We start from the raw sequence: 23,588 nt of genomic DNA on the forward strand, positions 1-23,588 counted from the left end.
GTACAGATTAGGCAACGAGAGACAGGTGCACGCACTCACTCGCACAGAGATGTGAATTAGTGAGCTATGTTTAAATACAGAGCAAGAGTAGCCTAACGGACGAGGGGCGATAATTATGCTCTCTCTGAGAGCGAGAGAGAGAAGCAGACAGACAGGGAAAGAGACAAAAAGGGCAAGACTAAACCTGTGAGTGCGTTTCTAGGGCTGGATTGGAGTCTCGAGTCCCAGTTTCCTAGTAAGTGCAGTCAGGCCTGGGACTAATTCCGGTAAACAGACCTAGCTTCCTCATAGGGCTGCATCACAGGGACAGAGGCATTCAAGTGAAAAGGCCTCAGGACTATTCTGAGAGGAGGAAATCCCACATCTACCACCACACCTACATCAAACTCCAATCCACTGGAATGAAGGTGGGGTCCCATCAGCGCTGAGACGTTTGAAAGCAGCCTGTGTTCAATTCAAAACTAAGGGTGCGTCCCAAATGGCACCCTATTCCCTACTAGGGGTGTGAACAGTTAAAAACATTGGGATCATTACCATTTACAAAGAAACCCAAACCAAAAAAACTATGCATTTATCACTAACAGATCTCATTCATTATCATAAAAGGGATTTTTTGTTTTACAAATACCTCATGCAACAATGATGTAATGTTACTAGGAGGAGAAAAGCATCTTTCAAATGATTTCCCATGGTTACAAAGCGCTCTGCGCGTCATCGTCGTTAACAGTTGGAAGCGCGGCAGAGTGTGAGATAGGGAAGTAACAGCAGCGAAGTTCTGTTTGGCTATACTTTGATAATGTTAAATGAAAAAGGCAGTTAAATAAATAGACAAACTTGCTAGGCGGAATTGCGCTACGGTGGCAGTACAGGTGCAATGCTTCACCATCTGAAAGGGAGGCAGCGTGAGACCCGTTTCTGGCGGCAGTGAGAAAAATCACAGCGCTGATTACAGAAATGATTTCAGTTGATGATACGCAGCCATGGTCAATGGTAGAGGATGTCCATTTCACTGCCCTGATAGCATATCTAGAACAAAGACTACAAGAAGCCATGTCGAAAAACCCTGAATGCCTGGATGGAGAAATTGTACAATGCTTGTTATGCAAGTATAAAGCGCAAGCATACATCACCGCAACGAGCCATCACATTGATGAGAAGTGGGACATGGAGTCCCATGTGCTGACAACTGAGAAAATAGAGAGGGATACAGCAGAGAACCTAAAACGGCATAAACTACCAGCAGTAAGGTGCACACCATCTGGTAAGTAGCCAGGATCGTGGTAGATTGAACTGCACTGTCCTCTAGTGGTCACACGCAGGATCATATCTGAATTGTGAATTCACGTCATTTATGATTTTTTTCCCCTTATGGTTTAAAATGATAGAAAATTGCAGTTTAAACGTTCAAAACATTTCTACATTTGTCACATACCCATTCCCTACATATTGCGCTACTAGTAGCATCGTCATGGTAATGTCTCACTAGACTGCTTCTGAACCAGACCTTTAACATCTCATTAACGTCAATGGCTCCTGTTCTGTTTAGTGTTGTTCCTATATTATGGACCACTACTAATGACACACAATCACATCTTAAATCTGGCTTCCCCGTATGGCTGCCAATCTTTACACACACCCTTAAATCTGACTTCCCTGTATGGCTGCCAATCTTTACACACACCCTTAAAATCATTCAGATTTCAGGTTTCCAGCAGGTATCCAAACACTGTAAACCTACAATTAGCCCAGCCCATGGTTAAACATTAAAGTCTTGCTGACACACAGGCATTACTCTGGCTATTTTTAGAATGGTTACACACTAATAACAAAATCCGTTTGTAAATCAAAACTGTCAAAACCCATTGATTTTCTGGATTGGTTGGTTTGACAGCGATATCGAGAAAAGGAAACCATGACGCCATCATATAGCCTGTAGGTGGTGGTTTACCTACTCTGAAAAGGCTAAGAGAAAACGTACTAAAACCTGGCCAAAGTGTTCAACCAAAACAAGGAAGTTGGCTTTCTTACATCTGGTGCCATTTATGGCGTACAAGTGCCTGTGCGGGCCAGCGAAAGTGTGCGTGTACAGTACTTGTGTTTCAAATGAAGACAAAGTCTAGGCTATTCAAATGACCATATAATAACGATGACAGCCCTTGTCATACACACAGTAAACTAGTGAGTGAGGAAATAAACTCTGCAAAAAAAGAAAACCCTTTTTCAGGACCCTATCTTTCAAAGATAATTTGCAAAAATCCAAATAACTTCACAGATCTTCATTGTAAAGGGTTTAAACAATGTTTCCCATGCTTGTTTAATGAACATGCACCTGTGGAACAGTCATTAAGACACTAACAGCTTACAGACGGTAGGCAATTTAGGTCACAGTTATGAAAACTTAGGACACTAAAGAGGCCTTTCTACTGACTCTGAAAAATATTAAAAGAAAGATTCCCAGGGTCCCTGCTCATCTGCGTGAACGTGCCTTAGGCATGCTGCAAGAAGGCACGAGGACTGCAGATGTGGCCAGGGCAATAAATTACAAAGTCCGGACTGTGAGACGCCTAAGACAGCGCTACAGGGAGACAGGACGGACAGCTGATCATCCTCGCAGTCGCAGGCCACGTGTAACACCTGCACAGGATCGGTACATCACACCTGTGGGACAGGTACAGGATGGCAACAACTGCCCGAGTTACACCAGGAACGCACAATCCCTCCATCAGTGCTCAGACTGCCCGCAATAGGCTGAGTGAGGCTGGATTGAGGGCTTGTAGGCCTGGTGTAAGGCAGGTCCTCACCAGACAACACTATCGCCTATGGGCACAAACCCACCGTCGCTGGACCAGACAGGACGGGCAAAAAGTGCTCTTGACTGACGAGTCGCGGTTTTGTCTCACCAGGGGTGATGGTCGGATTTGCGTTTATCGTCAAAGGAATGAGCGTTACCCCGAGGCCTGTACTCTGGAGCGGGATCGATTTGGAGGTACCGTCACGGTCTGGGGCAGTGTGTCACAGCATCATCGGACTGAGCTGGAGGTCATTGCAGGCAATCTCATCGCTGTGCGTTACAGAGAAGACATCCTCCTCCCTCATGTGGTACCCTTCCTGCAGGCTCATCCTGACATAACCCTCCAGAATGACAATGCCACCAGCTATACTGCTCATTCTGTGCGGGATTTCCTGCAAGACAGGAATGTCAGTGTTCTACCAGAGCCAGCGAAGAGCCCGGATCTCAATCCCATTGAGCACGTCTGGGACCTGTTGGATCGGAGGGTGAGGGCTAGGGCCATTCCCCCCAGAAATGTTTGGGAACTTGCAGGTGCCTTGGTGGAAGAGTGGGGTAACATCTCACAGCAAGAACTGGCAAATCTGGTGCAGTCCATGAGGAGGAGATGCACTGCAGTATTTAATGCAGCTGGTGGCCACACCAGATACTGACTGTTACTTCTGACTGACCAACATGGCCTGGACAGCCAGTCATTGTCACAGGGAATGTGCTAAAAAAATAAATAGTTAATTGCAGCTTTAAATGGTGCGGTATTTTGCAACACAGATATGTCCTTTTTGATTCAAGCATATCGCATTGGTTTATCCAAAACACTGATCAAGTCTGTATTTATGGACTGCTACTTCCCTGAAACACACTGTAGACCTAGACTAAAACTCTAGAGCAAGGGTGTCTAGGCTAGTTCCAACATATTAACACTAGCAGCATGACTAAACTTTTATTAATCTGATGGACTTACACTTGGAAATACAGGTTCCTTTACTTGAGTGCTTTCCTACGCAACAATCAAACATACAAATACAACCCACTACCTACCCTTCATCAGGTAGGCCATTTCTCTGTATTCAAAGCACTCCCCTTAACGGGTGAGTTCTAATCATTCCTGTGTTATGTTCACACCTGTACTACATGCCAGCTATCAAATCATTCTCTGGCCGTCCACCGGGATCTGATGACTGGTCTCACACTGTATAAAAACAGAGGCACAAGTATGAACACCTCAGCCAATTAGCCTAGTTAGAACGGCTGCAAGCTTCAGAACAAAGAGCTTCAACTCAAAAACACAGATAGATGGATGGGCTATAGAATATTCTCAGGACACGTAATACAACAATCAGAAAACACATATGCCAAAGCATAATTGATAAGCTATAAATATATTTATATATTTTGTATATATTTAAGCAGCGCAAAAAAATCAAAGGGCCTGCCATACACCTGGAGAAGCCAGTTTATGGGCTTAGAGGACACAGAGGAAAGCCATACACCTGAAAAAGGGGGGTGAAGTGAGACTGGCAGACTGATTCTCTGGCCTTAGTTCATAGAGCAGACACGGTTGCTTTATATGGATATCTGACTGACAGGATTCGTCAGACCAGTTTGGAGACAGCCAGGTAGATGATTCAGATATCACGCCATGCAGTCAAGGATAACCCATTGTGCTATCTTTGCTATTATTTCTCAACCAGGAGAGGAAGCCCGGTCAATATGACTTGCATCCTGTTACGTCACTCTCGGGAAATACATGCAGTCAGGATGGACTGTCACAACGTTATTGGAAATGTGTAAGATGCAACATTATTGTGAAGGTAACATCTGAGACGAGTGACAACTGAGCCAAAGTAAATTAACTTCAATATAGCATGTCCACTACATTGGGGAAATTATTCCTGTTGGCAAATTATTATAGTGGGGAAATGTTTTCGTAATTTTAAAATCACAAAACTATTCATCGCAAAAATGTACAACTCACAGTTGGTTGATCTGGTTCTGAGACACAACTCCGTTGTCGGAGAAGTAGGGCGTCATTTTCGCTCCGCAGCAGGAGCAGAAGCAGCCTTCCGCCGAGCTCCCGGTGGCGGACACACTACCGAGCGTCATGACTGGACCACCGAACAGTAGACCGATAGTTGAGACCCGCGGCGTCAAATATCCTCGAAAATGTTCACTCCAATCCGACCATGGTCAACACTTATTAGTCCAACGAACCCAATAGATATTTGACAGTATGTATGTCGAACTATCTCCTTAGCGGCATTATAAAATTGGCAGCTAGAAAATAAAGTAACCTGTTTGTAAATTAAAACGTGTAGCCTATCATAAAAGTATTAAACACATTTTACTGGATATGAAGTACAGTATTCTTTAATTGCAACACAAATTCTGTGACACCGTACAGAATTATTCTTGCGGTAGGATCCTTAAAAACGACCTATAATCAATATCTGTCAATGAAGAGCACTCGTGTCCTTCCTAAAGTAAAAGCTTTCAACTTCTAAACGGGACACTCACAGGCACTACAAACTCAACTCGTGGGAGGGAGGAGTTGCTGACATATGCTTAGAAGGGCCCAATGGAAAGATGGGGGAGGGCGACAAGGAGACACAACACATTGGGCACACCTGCAGCGACAAGGTTGTGGAAGAGTAAGACACAGCCATATTTATGACTGACAAGTACAGTGAGGTGCTGAAGAGTGAAAGTACAGAACGAGCACACAGGTAACTGCCAAAATAAAGGAAACACCAACAGTGTCTTAATAGAGCAATGGGCCACCGTGAGCCAGAACAGCTTCAATGCACCTTGGCATAGATTCAACAACTGTCTGGAACTCTATTGGAGGGATGGAGACACCATTCTTCCCTGAGAAACACAATAAATTGGTGTTTTGTTGAGAGTTGTGTAAAACACCGTCTCAGGCACCACTCCAGAATCTCCCATAAGTGTTCAATTGGGTTGAGATCTGGAGACAGACGGGCATGGCATATGGTTTACATCGTTTTCATCTCAGGAACCACACCTGTGGGGATACACCTGCTTACAATATACTTTGTATCCATAATTTACTCAAGCGGTTCCATTATTTTGGCAGACCTGAACATACCTATTGCAACCACATGTTCTGTGACAGCTGTGTTTACCAACAACTCACTCCTTGGGACTGCGCTCGTGGACACTGCTTCACCTTACTGAGTACACCCAGACAGCAACTTGACAGTCTCAAACAACACTGCTAAATAACTGAGTAAATTGGATTTGAGAACAAACTGCAAAACGAGCTGTACCTTTGCCATTCCATTCCGATCAGATGTAAGGTGAACCATATCATATTCATGGAGTGAGAGACTGATCTCCTTTCTCACACTGACCAGGAGACAGTGATGTTACGCAAGGGCCCACATGAGGAAAACCAGGCGCTCTGTGTCAGTAAGGATACAAGTGCACAGAGCGTCTACCTGATAGACACATTGTCCATGGGGTGCATGTCAGTAGAAAAGGCCCATCAACTTATTCTAACACCTACTCAAACCAAATGGCACCACACCTGTAAGTTAACTGCCCCATTGTTATACAATAACTCTTTTGCGATGCTCATCTTAGGCCAGACTCATGTGTTGGCCTGTTATCTGGAGCAGACTGTCAAGCGATATACAGTTTTAAAAATAGGAAAGTGAGAAGTCTATAAAGCAGTGTAAAATAGGCTACCCGAGGGCACCGTGTTTACAACCCATCTGAGCTTTGTTCTATTCCACTGGGGTTGATATCATTTGGCCTCCACTCGGCTACAATAGATGAATATCAGTTGTGTTTCCTTGTTTCCTCGTGTCCGCTCTCCTCGCTTCCGCTCTCCTCGCTTCCTTTTCAAAACGCATTGAGGATGTCAGATTCCTCTAGGACGGCAAGGAGGAAAGAGGACATGAAGAGTCAAGGAAATACAATTAAGATGCACCCAATGTCATATAAAAGGCTAGCTAGTTAAGGGATTGTTATTACCAAGCATATACAAATTTTTATTCATTCGACTTAGTTTGTGCCCATTTCAGACTTTAGAGAAGTGTGAAACTTCGACTTTTGCATATATCACTCAATGGGAGACGTTACAAAATTGGAACAGAGATCTCAAGTGCGAGTACAGAAGTTCGTCACTGATCAAATCAAATTTTATTTGTCACATGCGCCGAATACAACAGGTGTAGACCTTACCGTGAAACGCTTACTTACAAGCACTTAACAAACAATGCATTTCAAGAAATAGAGTAAAAAAACAAATATATTACTAAATAAACTAAAGTTTAAAAAAATCTAAAATCAGTCAAAAAGTTACAAGAAAAGTACATAACAATAACGAGGCTATATACAGTGGGTACTGGTACAGAGTCAATGTGCGGGGGTACGGGTTAGTGAAGGTAATCACAACAGTATCCCGAGAGATAAGTGACAAAGCGGACTCTATGGAAGCTATTTGAGTGCGTCTGTTGGTGCCCATAAATGTTCCTAAGTCGCTGTACTATTACTGTACAAACAAGGCAGGCAACCGTACAGTATAAGGTCTGCTCTACAAAAAGTCCCCAGAGAGTTAACAGCTCCATCTCCTCTTCCTGCTCCCCTTTGTCCCTCGTCTCCGAACCAAGAGAAGCCAGTCAAGGAATGTCACTTCAACACGACCTGGCCTTGGATAAAGAATGAAAGCTGTAATGCGTGTACACAACAAAAGGTGGTAGTTGAGAACACAGCTCTTCCTCTGTCCTTTACTTCCTTCCTTAATTCCTGGTCGGCTTCAGCCAAAACAAACAGTGTATAGGCATACATGGCTAAATGTCCACCTAATAAAACAGTCCATAGTACATTTAAAACTAAGCTATAGCTTCATTTGGTCTCACTCATATTGGAAAGCTTCAAATGGTGGAGGCCAATGTACTTTCAAATGCTTTCCCAAATGCTCTCTTTCCTTGGTTCCAGAGAGGCTAGGTCTGTAAGCTGTATTATGCAAATGTGGGGCACTTAGTCAAAACACTCCATTGATGTTTCCACTCCCCACGGTCTGCCATTACCCAAGACACTACATAACACATGCAGCTGGTACACAAACAGGGAGCTACTATGCAAGTTCCTCTCTAAAGTCATAAAACCTAAGTGGCCAGAGAAAAGATGAGAAGGCTGGCCGCGACGGCGTGGGACCTGATTACACTCCGTGTTTACAATGTGTGTGTGTGTGTAACACTTGACCCCTCGTGTACTCAGAATAACATGACAGGGAAGGAGACGTAGAAACACACATACCTGGGTGTATTCGGTTAGAGGGCATCGTCACATGGTCTTCTCCATTCCATTCAGCAGGTCATGAGGTTTAGCAAGTCACCCACTGTGTCATCATCCCAGCCAAACAACACATTAAAAAGCACTATCTGTGTGACCAGTATCTGTGCTAGTTATGTGGCACAGAATGTTTTGCACAGCTTTTAATAGGCGAGACCCACTACTAAATCACATTGTTTTGACTCTGGTAATAGGGTCCGTACATGTGGGGCAACACGTGAGTCCTATTGCGCAATGGCTTGTGTCTCTCTCTCCCTCTTTGAATGAGAGTTAGCAGAAAAGGGTCAAGTGTTACAGTCAGTCACTGGGTCTCTGTGTACTCCAAGTTACCCCTTAAAACCCAGCTAGCAGCTGTTTCCTATAGGCCTGCTGCACTGGAGCTAGTTGGAGGAGCGCAGGGCTGAAATGAGACAAGCCAGAACATTTAGCCTACACTAACTGCAGCACTAGTAACAGACCTGGACATAAACGCTACAAGGCCAAGCACAGGTTAATGCATGCCCCGTCAAGCTAAAGTGTTTTTTACCTACCACTTCGCCTATTTGGTTGTGATCTGAGCACCTAGGGACCTAAGTGAAGGGATAAAAAAACGAGACACTTAAGGCACCAGGAATTAGAAGGAAAACAGTGATATGATCAGGAAAATCATTGTTAGTTGAGGTTAGTAGGGCGGTGCTGGTAGCCAGGAGAGGTGTTCCCACCTGACAGACAGGTGTGAGAAACAGGCTGCAATGAAAGAGGACTCCAGGCCAGGGGTTTGAGTCAGCATGTACAGCTAGCTGGCTGCTGTGTCTGCCATTTCCTTCCCACAACCGGTAATGGGACTGCGTGAACACTGAGCACAAGGTAACCCAAATCCAGAAGAACCTGCTCTGCCAGCCACATCTGAGGCGCTGCAGCAGGCACAGATTATATAGTCAACCTGCGCCCCTCCCACTCGCCAAGTGCCCTTTTGGATGGTAGCAATTAATTTTTAAAATAAAGTTTGTTGTTGTTGTTCTGAACCCATTGCCCGCAAGTCGTTGGGAAGTTCGCCACCCCATCCGTTGGTTGAGCCTGTTGGTCTGCCCTGTACAGCGCCCGGTTGCACCTGTTACTAAGTCCGCCTTACACACCCATTATCCAAACCTGCATGGCTTGAGATGTGGTCACCGATTGAGTGTGTGTGGGTGTGTAGCTAGCTACCTAGTTTGAATAGCAACAGTACTGCCACAGAAGCATAACATTTGATTAACAATTGATTTACATCATCAATATTCAGTCTGGTTGGCTGAAACGTGCAGGTAGAGCGAGGTAGAGGATCGGCTGCATCAACGACCCTCCGACTCAACTCCATCCCTTCTTCAGTCGGCAGCAGCAACACAGGTAGTCCAGACTAGCTAAATCGCCATATGTCATGAAGATTATGAAGTTATTGATACAGCGTTGGACATTAATATGGAGTAGGTCCTCCCTTTGCCACTATAACAGCCCACTCTTTTGGGAAGGCGTTCCACTTGATGTTAGAACATTGCTGCGGGGACTTCCATTCCGCCACAAGCGTATTAGTGAGAACGGGCAATTAGGCCTGGCTTGCAGTCGGCATTCCAATTCATCCCAAAGGTGTTCGATGAGGTTGAGGTCAGGGCTCTGTGCAGGCCAGTCAACTTCTTCCACGCCGATCTCAACAATCCATTTCTGTATTGACCTCGTTTTGTGCACGGGGGCATTGTCATGCTGAAACATGAAAGGACCTTACCCAAACTGTTGCCACAATGCTGGAAGCACAGAATCGTCTAGAATGGTCATTGTATGCTGTAGAGTTAAGATTTCCTTTCACTAGAATTAAGGGCCCTAGCCCAAACCATGAAAAACAGCCCCCAACCATTATTCCTCCTCCGTCAACCTTTACAGTTGGCACTACGCATTGGAGCAGGTTGCGTTCTCATGGCATCCGCCAAACCCAGATTCGTCCGTCGGTCTGCCAGATGGTGAAGCGTGATTCCCAGGGATGCAAACGGGTGAGGATCCAAAAAGGTGACTCCACCCCTTCACTAAAAACACTGCTAGGAGGATACTTAAACACTTTTTTTTTTATCAGCTTTAAAATGCTAATATTTCTAGTGACTTTTAGGCTGGATCCCTTCTTGAAATTCAGGTTTTAACTGTGTACTAATTAACCAACAAAGAATATGATCTACATGATCAGTCTTTGTAAAATAAAAAGTGGTTATTGTGAACCAAACTCATAACTAAACATTTTAAGGAAAGCTGTGCAATGTTATTTGTTGCCTAGACTTTACTGCAAATGACACTCAAGTACAGAGAAAAACACACTAATATTGCAGTTAGCCATGACAGCCTTTATAATAGAATGCTCGTGACCACACACACACACACACACACATCTAAAATATTGCACTTGGGAAAGAAACATCTTAAAGTAGAAATAGAATGAAACAGGCATTCTATTTTTGCTCTATTATAGTGGCCACTATAGTAGACATTGATTAATTGCACAAAGCTACATGTGTGCAAAAATAACATTCACTGAGTAAAAAATAAAATAATCCCTCGCACTCAAAAAATGTTACAATATGTCAAGTGCAACACAACAAAAGCAATATATATAAATGGGCTACACTGCGCATTAGTACATTCTACACTTTGACTGTGTACATCTGTTCTACAATGTGCCAGCAGCAGAGAATGTTGGCATAATTGATCTCTTTCAGGCAGAGTACACCTGGCATACCCCTGTTTATCCACCTCATTGAAAGAGGGAAAGTGTGTGGTGTTCCTTTCACCTCTAGTGGCATCCAGTTTAAGCCAGGCCCAGCTCCAACTACACTTGATCCACTTGAAAATTAACCACAGAGGGAAAACATTAGCTAGCTACGAACTAACTACTATCTAACTAGTTAACATTTCACAGATTGCCAGAGTCCAGTTAGCAACTAACGTAAACTCACCCCATTCCGTACAAATGCGTGTAACCGCGACATTCAAACGAGGCTGCAATGAAAACGAATGGGACTGTAGTGACTGTTGGCATCAAAATCCGGGGTTTGAACTACGTTTCGATTCAGCGTTGATTGACATGGTAATGGGCTAACAGTATTGGAGAAGAGATGAAAAAAACGGACCCCTCTGACGCTGTACGTTACATCGTGACGTGTCACTACGTAACGTACAGCACGTATTTGCAACTCATTTTGTGCCATACAGCCTCTTTCCACCAGGGGTAGCCCTTCTCTCGTAGATTAAAATCATGCTTAACCATATACACTTCTAAGAAAACTTCATTATTCATGATTTGTCTAAATTAATATTATTGCTAATATTGAACTAATATTTCATGACTAGGGTGCCAATTGCATTTTTTTGCGCGTCATCATGACACTCAAAAGCTGGAACAGCTGCAGTTCACTTGAGGCTAACGTTAGCGCAGCCCTACACCCCTCTTCAAATTCAACACAAACAGGTATGTGATGAGACATTACATAAACTCTTTGTTTTATTTACATTTTAAAGTTGATTAGTTGGACAATTCGGGTGAAAAAACCTGTTGTTTCCTCACACAACATATTTCCCCCTTTCACGATCACTTCGTAGCCTTCGCTCCCCACCCGCCATTTTTAAAAAGACCAGACGGAGCTCATTGCCTTCTTGAATTATGCAGAGATGGGCATCATGAAGGTCTCGTCAATGATTTTGCTGGAAAGGGGAGAAATTGTGCTTTACATTGATATCACAGTTGATCTGGAAGTATTACGTTTTTTGGGCGCAAAAATAAGGTCAATTGTACGGACCAAGGCGATGTACAAAAGTGAGCGAGTTTACGTTATAGCTTGAGGAACCGCAAGGAGTCATATACACCAGTTAATACTACAGCTAATTGGTTCCTCGGGAACATTATTAACGTTACCTTATCTGATGTTGTAACGTTAGCTAGCTAACTGTCTGACTGACTTTTGACTCTAGAAAGCAAATTTTCACATCAAACAATTATTTGATCAGCTAAGTTAGATAATGTTGCTCAACATTTCTCTGGCTAGCTAACAGATAATTTGATCCAGCTACTGTAGCAAGATAACAGTACTTAACAATGCTAACAAAACTTGTTCTATCACACTTGCTCCTTCACCTCAAACTTTCCAAATACCAGTTTTTCGGTTATAGCTCATGAAGTACGCTTCATCACCAAATCAAACTGCCTTTGCACTCTCCGCTGTCTTTCCCAGAACCCGCGCTGATGCTGTAACTAGCAAGTTGGTTGTCTCTTCACTCGCGTGCTGCATTCTGTTCTTATGTGAACGGCTGGCTGAGCCCAGACTCGAGCCTTGGATATAGATATTATTGCTCCAAAACGCGCATCACTAATTTGCTTACAGCCAATAGTGACCCAAATGTACATATTAGAGAAGCCCCCAGTCACAAAAATCTACACGAATCACAGTTGACCTATTTTGGATAAAAAATGGCGAATTTCGCCAAAAGGTGACTAGTTCGCATCCCTGTGCTCCAGAGTTCAATGGCGACAAGCTTTACACCACTTCAGCCGACGCTTGGCATTGCACATGGTGATCTTAGGCTTGTGTGCGGCTGCTCGGCCATGGAAACCCATTTTATGAATCTCCTGACAAACAGTTCTGTGCTGACGTTGCTTCCAGAGGCAGTTTGGAACTCGGAGCGCTTTAGCAAGGCCATTCTACTGCCAATGTTTGTCTATGGAGATTGCATGGATGTGTGCTCAATTTTATACACCTGTCAGCAACGGGTGTGGCTGAAATAGCTCAATCCATTAATTTGAAGCGGTGTCCATATACTTTTGTAAATATAGTGTAGCTTGCTTATAATTTGTGACGAGTGAATGTGTTACAGAAATAAACAGACCTATGCTCAATAATAAAAAATAAAATAAATAAAATAAAAAATAAAAAATTTTAAACCTGCCCGCTGAAAGGTCTGTGCACATCAGTGTGTGTCTACCAACTCAAATCTTACGAGAGCCATGTTGAAGTTAGCAGTTGAAAGGAAATGCCTACTGATAACAATGAATAGACAAGGTCACAGAGAGGACCCTGAACATCCTTTAGCCTATCCCTTCTCCCCCCCAATAGGCCTGCAGTCCAACAGCCCTCTCCTTACTATTAACGACAATGAAGTAGGCCTAGTCCTGCACTATATAGTACGCTGTCCTTGACATTCATCGCGGTGCATACACGTCACACAGCCAGAGCACAGATTAATGTATTACAGTATGTTACACTTAAATCAGAGCCGTGGGACCAACAGCTGTCGTGTCTTTCGCGTGCGTGTTTGTGCGTGGCACAGAATAGATGACATTGGCCCTCGTACCATAACTGGTAAGGGCTGAGCAAAACGTGGAACATCGAGTACTGCACAATTTCCCCCCCTGAAACATTGCCTTCAATGTATTTCTAGTACTGGAATCATTATGAGGTGTATGTATGTATGTATGTAACTGATAATTTGGGCTTCTTGTTACATAACCAACGAGGGGGTCAGGCTGTTACAATAAAGGGGTTGGGGGGGAGGAATTGGCAAAAGAGGCAGCCAAATGACAAAATAGCCCACGATCTGAACACTCTCACAGAGGACATTGAATGGGCAGGGCGGGGGGAAATGACCTCACCATCGCAATAGTATTACCTAATAGATAATTGAGCCCACATGTTCTGCAGCATTGGAGCGCAGAGTGAAGTCAGTGCAAAGCATAATGGGCGTTAAATGTTCTGTTATGGGGTTGTACTGGCCAAATGCACACAATGTCATGTTGGCTCCTTCTCAGCATGAAGCCAAACAGTTCGCAGTGGTGGAGCCAGTATGTTTGCAAACTAGAACTGCACTGGAAGACTCTGACTCCTACCTTGCATTAGCAGAATTCAATAGACTAATTCCTGACCAGAAGTCAAATGAAATCAATGTACAGAAAACACGCTACATTGCAAGGGTTAGGTGTACATAACAGTAACATGAGAACATAATAAACAGCCATGACAGCTGAATAGGCCTATAAGTAGTAAGTACAGCAGACTTTATAATGCCGTCTTGGTGCAAGCCGACTAGCTTACCAAAATAATGGCTTTTTCCATGACTGTGTAAAGTTTGTTACAACAATCAACTCTGTCATCAAGTAATTCTATGTAATATCATTATCATGACATTGTGAATTTCTGAAGGTCCTACGATTGAGAGTTCAGGTGAAATTCTGACGAGAACAATACTTGACATTAGGCCGATACTCAAATCCAGACAAACACGCGCCTTTGTTTGTCAGTTCCAAGGGTACTATAGCCAGGTCCTATTAGCCTATAGCGGGGTTCATCAACCAATTTGGCCCATAGGTGGTTTTTACTTGGCCCCTCAAGTTCTGAGCTAAGAAATAATACATACATAAATATACAGTCAAAAGTTTGGGCACACCTACTCATTCAAGGGTTTTTCTTTAGTTGTATTATTTTTTACATTCATCTGCGTGAACGTGCCTTAGGCATGCTGCAAGGAGGCACGAGGACTGCAGATGTGGCCAGGGCCACAAGTCCGTACTGTGAGACACCTAAGACAGCACTACAGGGAGACAGGACGGACAGCTGATCGTCCTCGCAGTGGCAGACCACGTGTAACACCTGCACAGGGTCGGTACATCCAAACATCACACCCTTCAGGACAGGTACAGGATGGCAACAACACCTGTCCGAATTACACCAGGAACGCACAATCCCTCCATCAGTGCTCAGACAGTCCAGCCTCTCTCAGCCTACAGACAAAGGGCTTGTAGGCCTGTTGTAAGGCAGGTCCTCACCAGACATCACCGGCAACAACGTCACCTATGGGCACAAACCCACCATCGCTGGACCAGACAGGACGGGCAAAAAGTGCTCTTCACTGACGAGTCGCGGTTTTGTCTCACCGGGGGTGATGGTCGGATTCGTGTTTATCGTTGAAGGAATGAGCATTACACCGAGGCCTGTACTCTGGAGCGGGATCGATTTGGAGGTGGAGGGTCCGTCATGGTCTGGGGCGGTGTGTCACAGCATCATCGGACTGAGCTTGTTGTCATTGCAGGCAATCTCAACCCTGTGCGTTACAGGGAAGACATCCTCCTCCCTTCCTGCAGGCTCATCCTGACATGACCCTCCAGCATGACAATGCCACCAGCCATACTGCTCGTTCTGTGCAGGATTTCCTGTAAGACAGGAATGTCAGTGTTCTGCCATGGCAAGCAAAGAGCCCGGATCTCAATCCCATTGAGCACGTCTGGGACCTGTTGGATCGGAGGGTGAGGGCTAGGGCCATTCCCCCAAGAAATGTCCGGGAACTTGCAGGTGCCTTGGTGGAAGAGTGGGATAACATCTCACAGCAAGAACTGGCAAATCTGGTGCAGTCCATGAGGAGGAGATGCCCTGCAGTACTTAATGCAGCTGGTGGCCACACCAGATACTGACTGTTACTTTTGACCCCACCCCCCTTTTGTTCAGGGACACATTCAATTTCTGTTAGTCACATGTCTGTGGAACTTGTTCAGTTTATGTCTCAGTTGTTGAATCTTATGTTCATACAAATATTTACGCATGTTAAATTTGCTGAAAATAAAACGCAGTTGACAGTGAGAGGACATTTCTTTTCTTTTTTACTGAGTTTATAACTATTAGTATGACCTGTGTGAATGAACCTTATTCCAAGAGACAGTACTGATAAACCCAAATGCCAAGACAAGTGAACCAACACAAACGAGAACAACAGTGACGTCCTGTCCTTCTATAAAATACACACTGAAGTCAAGCGGCAGGTAACACAGATATCAGATACAACTACGCAAATATATCAGCAGGAGTAATTCATTGGAGTAGTCATACACGAGTACTACAAACCAACCCAAATACTTATAGGCTGACTATTTTGCATTTCAAAAATCCTAGTGTTGGAGATGCAAAACCGCAACCATTACATTACGAGTCTACATGTTGATAAAAATGTCATTTTCAAGAAATTAGAAAATATTTTTGATCATATACTGTAAATTGAAAGGAGATATGCAGTCCCTCTTGTTTTATGCTTGTGTGCGTGTGTATGCTTTTTATAACAGCCCAGGCCTAGTCATAATTTATATTTTGTTATTTTTAACTAGGCAAGTCAGTTAAGAACACATTCTTATTTACAATGACGGTCTACCCCAGCCAAACCCTAACGACGCTGGGCCAATTGTGCGCCACCCTATGGGACTCCCAATCACAGCCAATTGTGATAAAGCCTGGAATCGAATCAGGGTCTGTAGCACTGAGATGCTGCGCCACTCGGAAGCCCAATGTTCCACACCCACCTGTGTAATATTCTTGTTCTGTTCAAGTGTTTGCTGAGACCCCCTCTGTCAGTCATTGTGCTGCCTCGGTCTCAGGCTAAATGAGAGTCAGTTGACTCTGCAGCAGAGTATGTGAGCGGAGTTGATCCAAAAGACAGTATTGATAATCAACCCAACTGCCAAGACAGCACATTAACTCTGGTCAACACACTCCCCCTGGTGGACAGTAGCTGGAACTACAGCTGAGCTTCCAGAGGTCCAATGACAGACATTTGTCGCCTCAGCTGAATCAGGCACTGAACACAACAATACTTGAGGAGAAATTCAGCCGGGCCTGGAATGTTGTCAGTGCAATGGCCAAAAATACTTCAGAGTTGTTCGATTACAATACGTTGACTTCTAACAGTAGGCTTCAGCCAATCACGTCAGTGTGACTGGTAATGGTCTTATCTTACCTCCGGGGCTGGGAACGACGGTCATCCTCACCACTGTCTGCCTCCTGGGGAGAGAGCAGAGAACCAGTCAGAAACCAACAAACGCATGCACGCACACACTCTGTAACGTATTCATAAACGGACTACAGTAATGACACATTTACAGACAGACACACCCATCAATTGTGGCCGCACAGACAGAGACAGACAGCTGCAGTCACATGAATAGACAAGGTTGCTTGTTCACAATAACCGGCCTGAACAAGGAGATAAGCATATGAATCAAGTCAAGTGACTCAAATGTCTAACAATGAGCCAAACAGATCTAGTACCACAGCAATATTAGGAGGTGTGCCGCTGGCAGACCTTCTGAACAAGAATTCCACACCCAGTCAAAACAGCTGTTAATATTTAGGCTTGATAGATTTAAGTGTATAGCTATCTATTCAAGGGAGATTTTGCGCCAGGCACCGAGGAAGAGTGAATTAACCTTATTTTAATGAGGATAATGAATTCCACAATGGCTAAATGTGTCGCTAAATATCCACTTTCATCCATGTCATGGGGTTGGCTGTTGTGATATTTCACAAAACCCAGAATAAGGCAGAATAGATAAGGGTTAAAATGGCTGCCGGCCTGTTCTGAAGCATCCCTCTCTCTCCACCCCCACCCACTCGCCCAGGCCAGGCAGTCTGTTGTCCCTGCTCAGACACAGACAGGCAGGCCATAATCCCAGCCTGTTCTGCTCCAGTAATCCCCAAACTCAGGGAACTTTCTCCCAGGGATCAGGCTGTCAATCCTGGACACAGCAGCCCTAGCAGACCCCCCCCCCCCCCCCCCCCCCCCKCCRCTGTCCAGCCACACGGTCACAGAGACAGAACTGGGTTAATAAAGCCCAATGCACCACACATTGGCTACATTCACCATGTCCTATACAGACACGATGTACATGACACACAGGGGATGGGAAGAAGTGATTGAGCGAATGCATCTTCATAGAAGAGCAGAACACACACAATTCCAGAGAGCTCAGGCCTATACTCACAAATACAAAATGCTTACATTTAGGCCTTGTCTATGTAAAGAGATCTGCTTGTTGGGCTTGGGCACATGACCATGATGGCGCGCAAACATGCACAAATCAAAAAGCAGACAGATGCCAGTTAATGCTGGACTGCCACACTGAATGTACTGTAGATTACTACAATGGAGGCAAACATGCCTTGGCCTGGACATAAACCCTCACACATCAGAAATACAGTAAAGAAACATGGTGACTCAGGAGAAATATGACTCGAGGGAGCCAGCCGTCCTTTCAATGAGACAAGCTTTCAAAAACATTTCACCCGCTGTTTTTCGAACGGCGAAAGCAACAGAGGCCAATAGGCTGCTATAGAAAGGTGTTTTAGTGGAGAAGTGGAGACCGCAAGCTTCCTCCTCTCCCCGTGGTTAAGTCACCATACATGTAATATTATGTACAGGCCTATCTCCATGGTTACCATGCCACCACGGAGGAAGGATGTACAGGGGATTGCGTCGAGCCAATGAGAGGGGAGGATTTAGTGTGCTAATAGGCATATTTCCCCCGTCCAGCAATCCTCCTCTGATTCGATGTTCAGAATACAGAGTAGGCTTAATTAATAGGCGAGTCAATATTTGACACTTCAGTCTGCGCTGATACTTGCCTAAACAATAGTCAGTGGTAGGAGTGACAGAATCGGCCTAAATCAAATAAGCTAGGCCTAAAGTTCCCTTGCATGGTGTTAACGTCAATGGGATATCAGACACGGAGCTAAAGGAGATGATAGTGCTATGTCCACACACAGCAAAGGCAGTCAACTGGAATGCTTCCCCCCCCCATCATGACCATCCATCATTCCAAGAACGCCAGCCATAATAACCCTGACCTGCATGGCATCTTGCTGTGGTAATGGCCTACCAGTAGAACATAGCAAAGGAGGCGCTTTCTCAAGAGAAGGCTTCAGGCATCTCACATGGGTGCCTCATGGGTCACATGACAGGCAGCTGGTAGCCTCAGCACCATCGCTGTGCAAAAATAGAGGGAACACTTGAGTAAATGAGGGATACAAAGTATGTTTAAAGCAGGCGCTTCCACACAGGTGTGGTTCCTGAGTTAATTAAACAATTAAAACATCCCTTCATGCTTAAGGTTATGTATAAATATATATTATTTTGGCTACCATGGCTAGTAGAAGATATCTCAGTGACTTACAAAGAGAGGTCTCAAAGGCACATTAGGAAATGGGGATACTAGTCAGTTGCACAACTGAATGCATTCAACTGAAGTGTGTGTTCTGCATTTAACCCAAACCCTCTGAATCAGAGAGGTGAGGGGGGCTGCCTTAAAATCAACATCCACGTCGGTGGGGAGCAGTTATTGGAAGGGGGGGGGGGGGGGTTAAGGGCGTGTCTCAGTCACCAGATTTCAACCCAATTGAACACTTATGTGAGATTCTGGAGCAGCGCCTGAGACAACATTTTTCACTACCATCAACAAAAGACCAAATTAGGGAATTTCCCTTAAAAGAATGGTGTTGCAGCCTTCCAATACAATTCCAGACACTTGTCCAATCTATGCCAAGGGTCATTGCAGCTGTTCTGGCGGCTTGTGGTGCCCCAACGCCCAAACCTGTCTGTCTGACAGGTTAGAAGAGTATCCTAAACTCAAGAGCTGATCAAACTGAAGGAGGAGCTGATCTCAACCACCAACACACACTCCCCATCTGCCAAACCAACACTGATTCAGATGACCATCCTACCCATGCTAGATTACGGAGACGTAATTTATAGATCGGCAGGTAAGGGTGCTCTCGACCGGCTAGATGCTCTTTACCATTCAGCCATCAGATTTGCCACCAACGCTCCTTATAGGACACATCACTGCACTCTATACTCCGCTGTAAACTGGTCATCTCTGTATACCCGTTGCAAGACCCACTGGTTGATGCTTATTTATAAAACTGTTTTAGGCCTCACTACCCCCTATCTGAGATATCTACTGCAGCCCTCATCCTCCATATACAACACCTGTTCTGCTGTTAAAGGTCCCCAAAGTACACACATCCATGGGTCGCTCTTCTTTTCAGTTCGCTGCAGCTAGCGACTGGAACGAGCTGCAACAAACACTCATACTGGACAGTTTTATCTCTTCATTCAAAGACTCAATCATGGCTGCTTCACGTGATATTGTAGTCTCTACCTTCTTGCCATTTGTGCTGTTGTCTGTGCCCAATAATGTTTGTACCATGTTTTGTGCTGCTACCATGTAGATGTCATGTTGTGTTGCTGTCATGCTGCTGTTGTTGTTTTAGGTCTCTCTTTATGTAGTGTCTCTTGTCCTATATTTTAATCCTAGCCCCCCTCCCGGCAGAAAGCCTTTTGGTAGGCGGTCATTGTAAATAAGAATTAGTTCTTAACTGACTTGCCTAGTTAAATAAAAACAAATAAAAAAATTAAGACACTTTAGGTTTCCTTTATTGTCAGTTACGTATAAATGGGCTATCTGCTCCTTTCACCTACATAACCTGATTTCTCTGTCTGACTGACTGCTCTTAACACATCTCTACATTTCTGTGTTGACCTTTGCTTGAGCTGTTTTCATGGCTTTCGAGAGAAAGATAGTGCATCCCTCATGGTCCTCTTTCCCATTTATACTGGCCTAATGTGATTCAGGCATGGACAATTCACACAGAGACATGTCACAGCAAAACAGAAACTATTTTACTCTAGCCACAGACAACTCGCAATGGATACGTCACAAATAGCCCCCTTTTCTCTATAGTCCACTACTTTAACCCTCGATGTCATATGGAACCTTCCCCAATGTGAATCATAAAAGGTCGTTTGACAGCCATGTCATACTAATCCGGTTTTCATGTAAAATATGAGAATAACTTGAGCCTAGTTGATATGGAACTGTTGTGAGAGTCCATTACATTGTTTTAGCTAGGTCTGTTTAATAAAAATTATGAGTTTAAACTCTATACAGTACAAACAATTATGGCAGTGACCGAGTGCAACATTATGATCAGTTAGCTATGCGCAGGTAAACTCGCCAACACAGATTGACACCGGCTAAGAAAGCTAAACTGGGTTCTTTGAGTTATTTAAGAACATGTATATAATTGACTTAAAGATAAACAGGTCAGATATGCACTGGAATTATTTGCATTGCAAAACAGTCACTACTGTATCTAGCTAGCTAACTTCACTGGCTAGCTGGCCAGGCTGGGACTGTGGAAGCTAAGCGACAAATTGTCTGGAAATGGGGAAGTTTAACTTTGTATATGCAAAAGTCAAAAGTGTTTCTATACACAACGCAGACAGCCAGAACACATTTCTGTTTAACAATTTCTTAGGAACGCATGCGCACAAAAAAGCAGGACATAGCCAGCTACTGCAGATAGCTGGGGCACACTTTTCACCGCACTTCGTTTCAAAGTGATTTTCGTCGCAGGTTAGGAGACCATTTCACCTAACCCTTTTCCTAACCTTATCCTAAATCTCCTGCTACGAAAAGGTCACTTCGGTATCGAAATACCGTAAAAAGTATTTCCCCTAGCTAACTAACGGTAGTGTATGGGACAACAACCTGCTTGTTAGCTACGTTAGCTATATCCACCCTAAACAATAACAGTAGAATTTAGCCTTAAATCCCGTGCTATGACAGACGACCAAGCTCGACAACTCACCGACACGCAGGGGCTGGAGGTAACGCTGGGTGTTGGCGAACGCTGAACCGTGACCAACGCCATTCAAGGTCCAGGAAAAGGATACCTTAGTTAGAGAAAGCAGAGGTGGCGAGATGGTCATAATTTGAGTAGATGATGTGCAAGGCGCCCGAGGTTATTCGGTCGTTGCTGATTTCCCTCCTATTCATTCAGCAGCGTATTTTGGCGCATGCGATCCACTGGCCAGCTGTCAAACGACATTGTTTAATGCTGCATTGATAACAATTCGTAAATACTAGCATACGACTGGGAAAAATCCACGTGAACGCCCCTCCAACTCGTAATTACTTGTGGGAAATCATCTCTGAGCTCCACCTTCTCCCACATGATGAACTCTAACGTCACATACTAAGGAAATAAAATCAAATTTTATTGGTCACATACACATGGTTAGCAGATGTTATTGAGAGTGTAGCGAAATGCTTGTAAATGACTTCGATAAGAGCATTTTCGGCAGTTAAATGAAACAAAACATTATTTATAAAAAACGATATATTATTGTCATTTTTTAACACTATAATTTGTCTGAAAGCATGATAGCTGTACTTTCACCGCTAGATTGACATCATCTGCATAGTGTTTAAACCGTAGGTTTGTGTAATTAGCTATATTTGGTGAGAGGAGCCTCATGTCAAAATGTAATTTTCAAATGTGTAGTACTGTACTGCATTATGTTCTTCCACCCTTACAGTTTCCAGCATGGTTTTGCTGCGTTCATAACAAGTGGGAAACCTGGAGTATCCTAGGCCTACTTGTAAAACTGGGAGAATGGGGCTGTTGTGTGCATTCAAATGCTTTGAACTCGTTTGACAAATTATGTGAACGGGATTTAAGGCTATGAATGCAGCAAAACCATGCCGAAAACCATCAGGAAAGGGTGGGAAAAAATAATGCGGTCCTACACGTTTGAAAATAACATTTTGACATGAGGCTCCTAACACCAAATATAGCTAATTACATAAATCTACGGTTTAAACAGTATGCAGCTGAGTGAACTGCAATGCATGTCAAAAGGCAATCCACTCTGGGCACAAACTGGTTGAATCAACGTTGTTTCAACCTATATTCAATCCAAAAAACGTGGAAAACAGATTGGATTTGCAAAAAAGTTATCAACTATGGATTTTAGAAATGTTTTTACCCAAATTGTAACCAAAATACAATGACATGGTGATTTTTTTTGTTGATTTTACGTTAGTTGACAACTCAACCAAATGTAAATCAAAACTAGATGTTGAACTGACATCTGTGCCCACTGGGTAGTTCCTGTGAGACTTCTTGTACAGTGCCTTCAAAAAGTATTCATACCCTTTGACTTATCCCACATTTTGTTGTGTTACAGCCTTAATTCAACATTGATTTAATATATTTTATTCTACACACAGTACCCCATAATGACAAAGTGAAAACATGTTTTTAGAAATTGTTGCACATTTATTGAAAATGAAATACAGGAATACATAATTTACATAAATATTCACACCCCTTAGTCAATACTTTGTAGAAGCACCTTTGGCGGCGATTCCAGCTTCATTACATCGTCTGTATCAGCTTTGCACATCTGGATTTGGGGATTTTCTCCCATTCTTCCTTTCAGATTTTCTCAAACTCTTAAATTAGATAGGGAGCGACGGTAAGCAGAAATCTTCAAGTCTTTTCACAGATTTTCAATGGCATTCAAGTCTGGACTTTGGCTGGGCCACTCAAGGACGTTCACATTCTGGTTCTGAAGCCATTCCAGTGTTGCTTTGACTGTGTGCTTGGGGTCATTGTCCGGTTGGAACGTAAATCTTCACTCCAGTCTACGGTCGTTTGCTCTCTGAAGCAGATTCTCATCAAGGATTTGCATGTATTTGGCTCCATTCATGGTTCCCTCTATCCTTGCCAGTCTCCCAGTCCCTGCTGCTGAAAAGCATCCCCATAGCATGATGCTGCCACCACCATGCTTCACGGTAGGGAAGGTATTAGACGGATGATGAGCTGTGCCCGAT

General features: G+C 43.9%; 1 protein-coding gene across 2 annotated transcripts in view; it reads right to left on the reverse strand.

Annotated features, from left to right (window-relative positions):
- The window catches only part of LOC111960487 (protein phosphatase Slingshot homolog 2-like), a 34,558-nt gene extending 12,654 nt beyond the window's left edge, over window positions 1–21,904 (reverse strand). The window contains exons 1-2 of one of the 2 annotated variants that reach the window (XM_023982485.3): window positions 21,559–21,904; window positions 16,868–16,911 (exon numbers count right to left, since the gene is read on the reverse strand). In XM_023982485.3, the coding sequence (XP_023838253.1) occupies window positions 16,868–16,911; window positions 21,559–21,621 (107 nt within the window). In that variant the 5' untranslated portion in view covers window positions 21,622–21,904. Of the gene's footprint in view, window positions 1–4,763; window positions 5,289–16,867; window positions 16,912–21,558 lie in introns of those variants that run through there. The other variant, XM_023982484.3, reaches the window with a different exon arrangement.
- Window positions 21,905–23,588: the final 1,684 nt, after the last annotated feature.

This window comes from Salvelinus sp. IW2-2015, linkage group LG4p, assembly GCF_002910315.2.
Source record: "Salvelinus sp. IW2-2015 linkage group LG4p, ASM291031v2, whole genome shotgun sequence".
In the NCBI taxonomy this organism is placed as follows: domain Eukaryota; kingdom Metazoa; phylum Chordata; class Actinopteri; order Salmoniformes; family Salmonidae; genus Salvelinus; species Salvelinus sp. IW2-2015.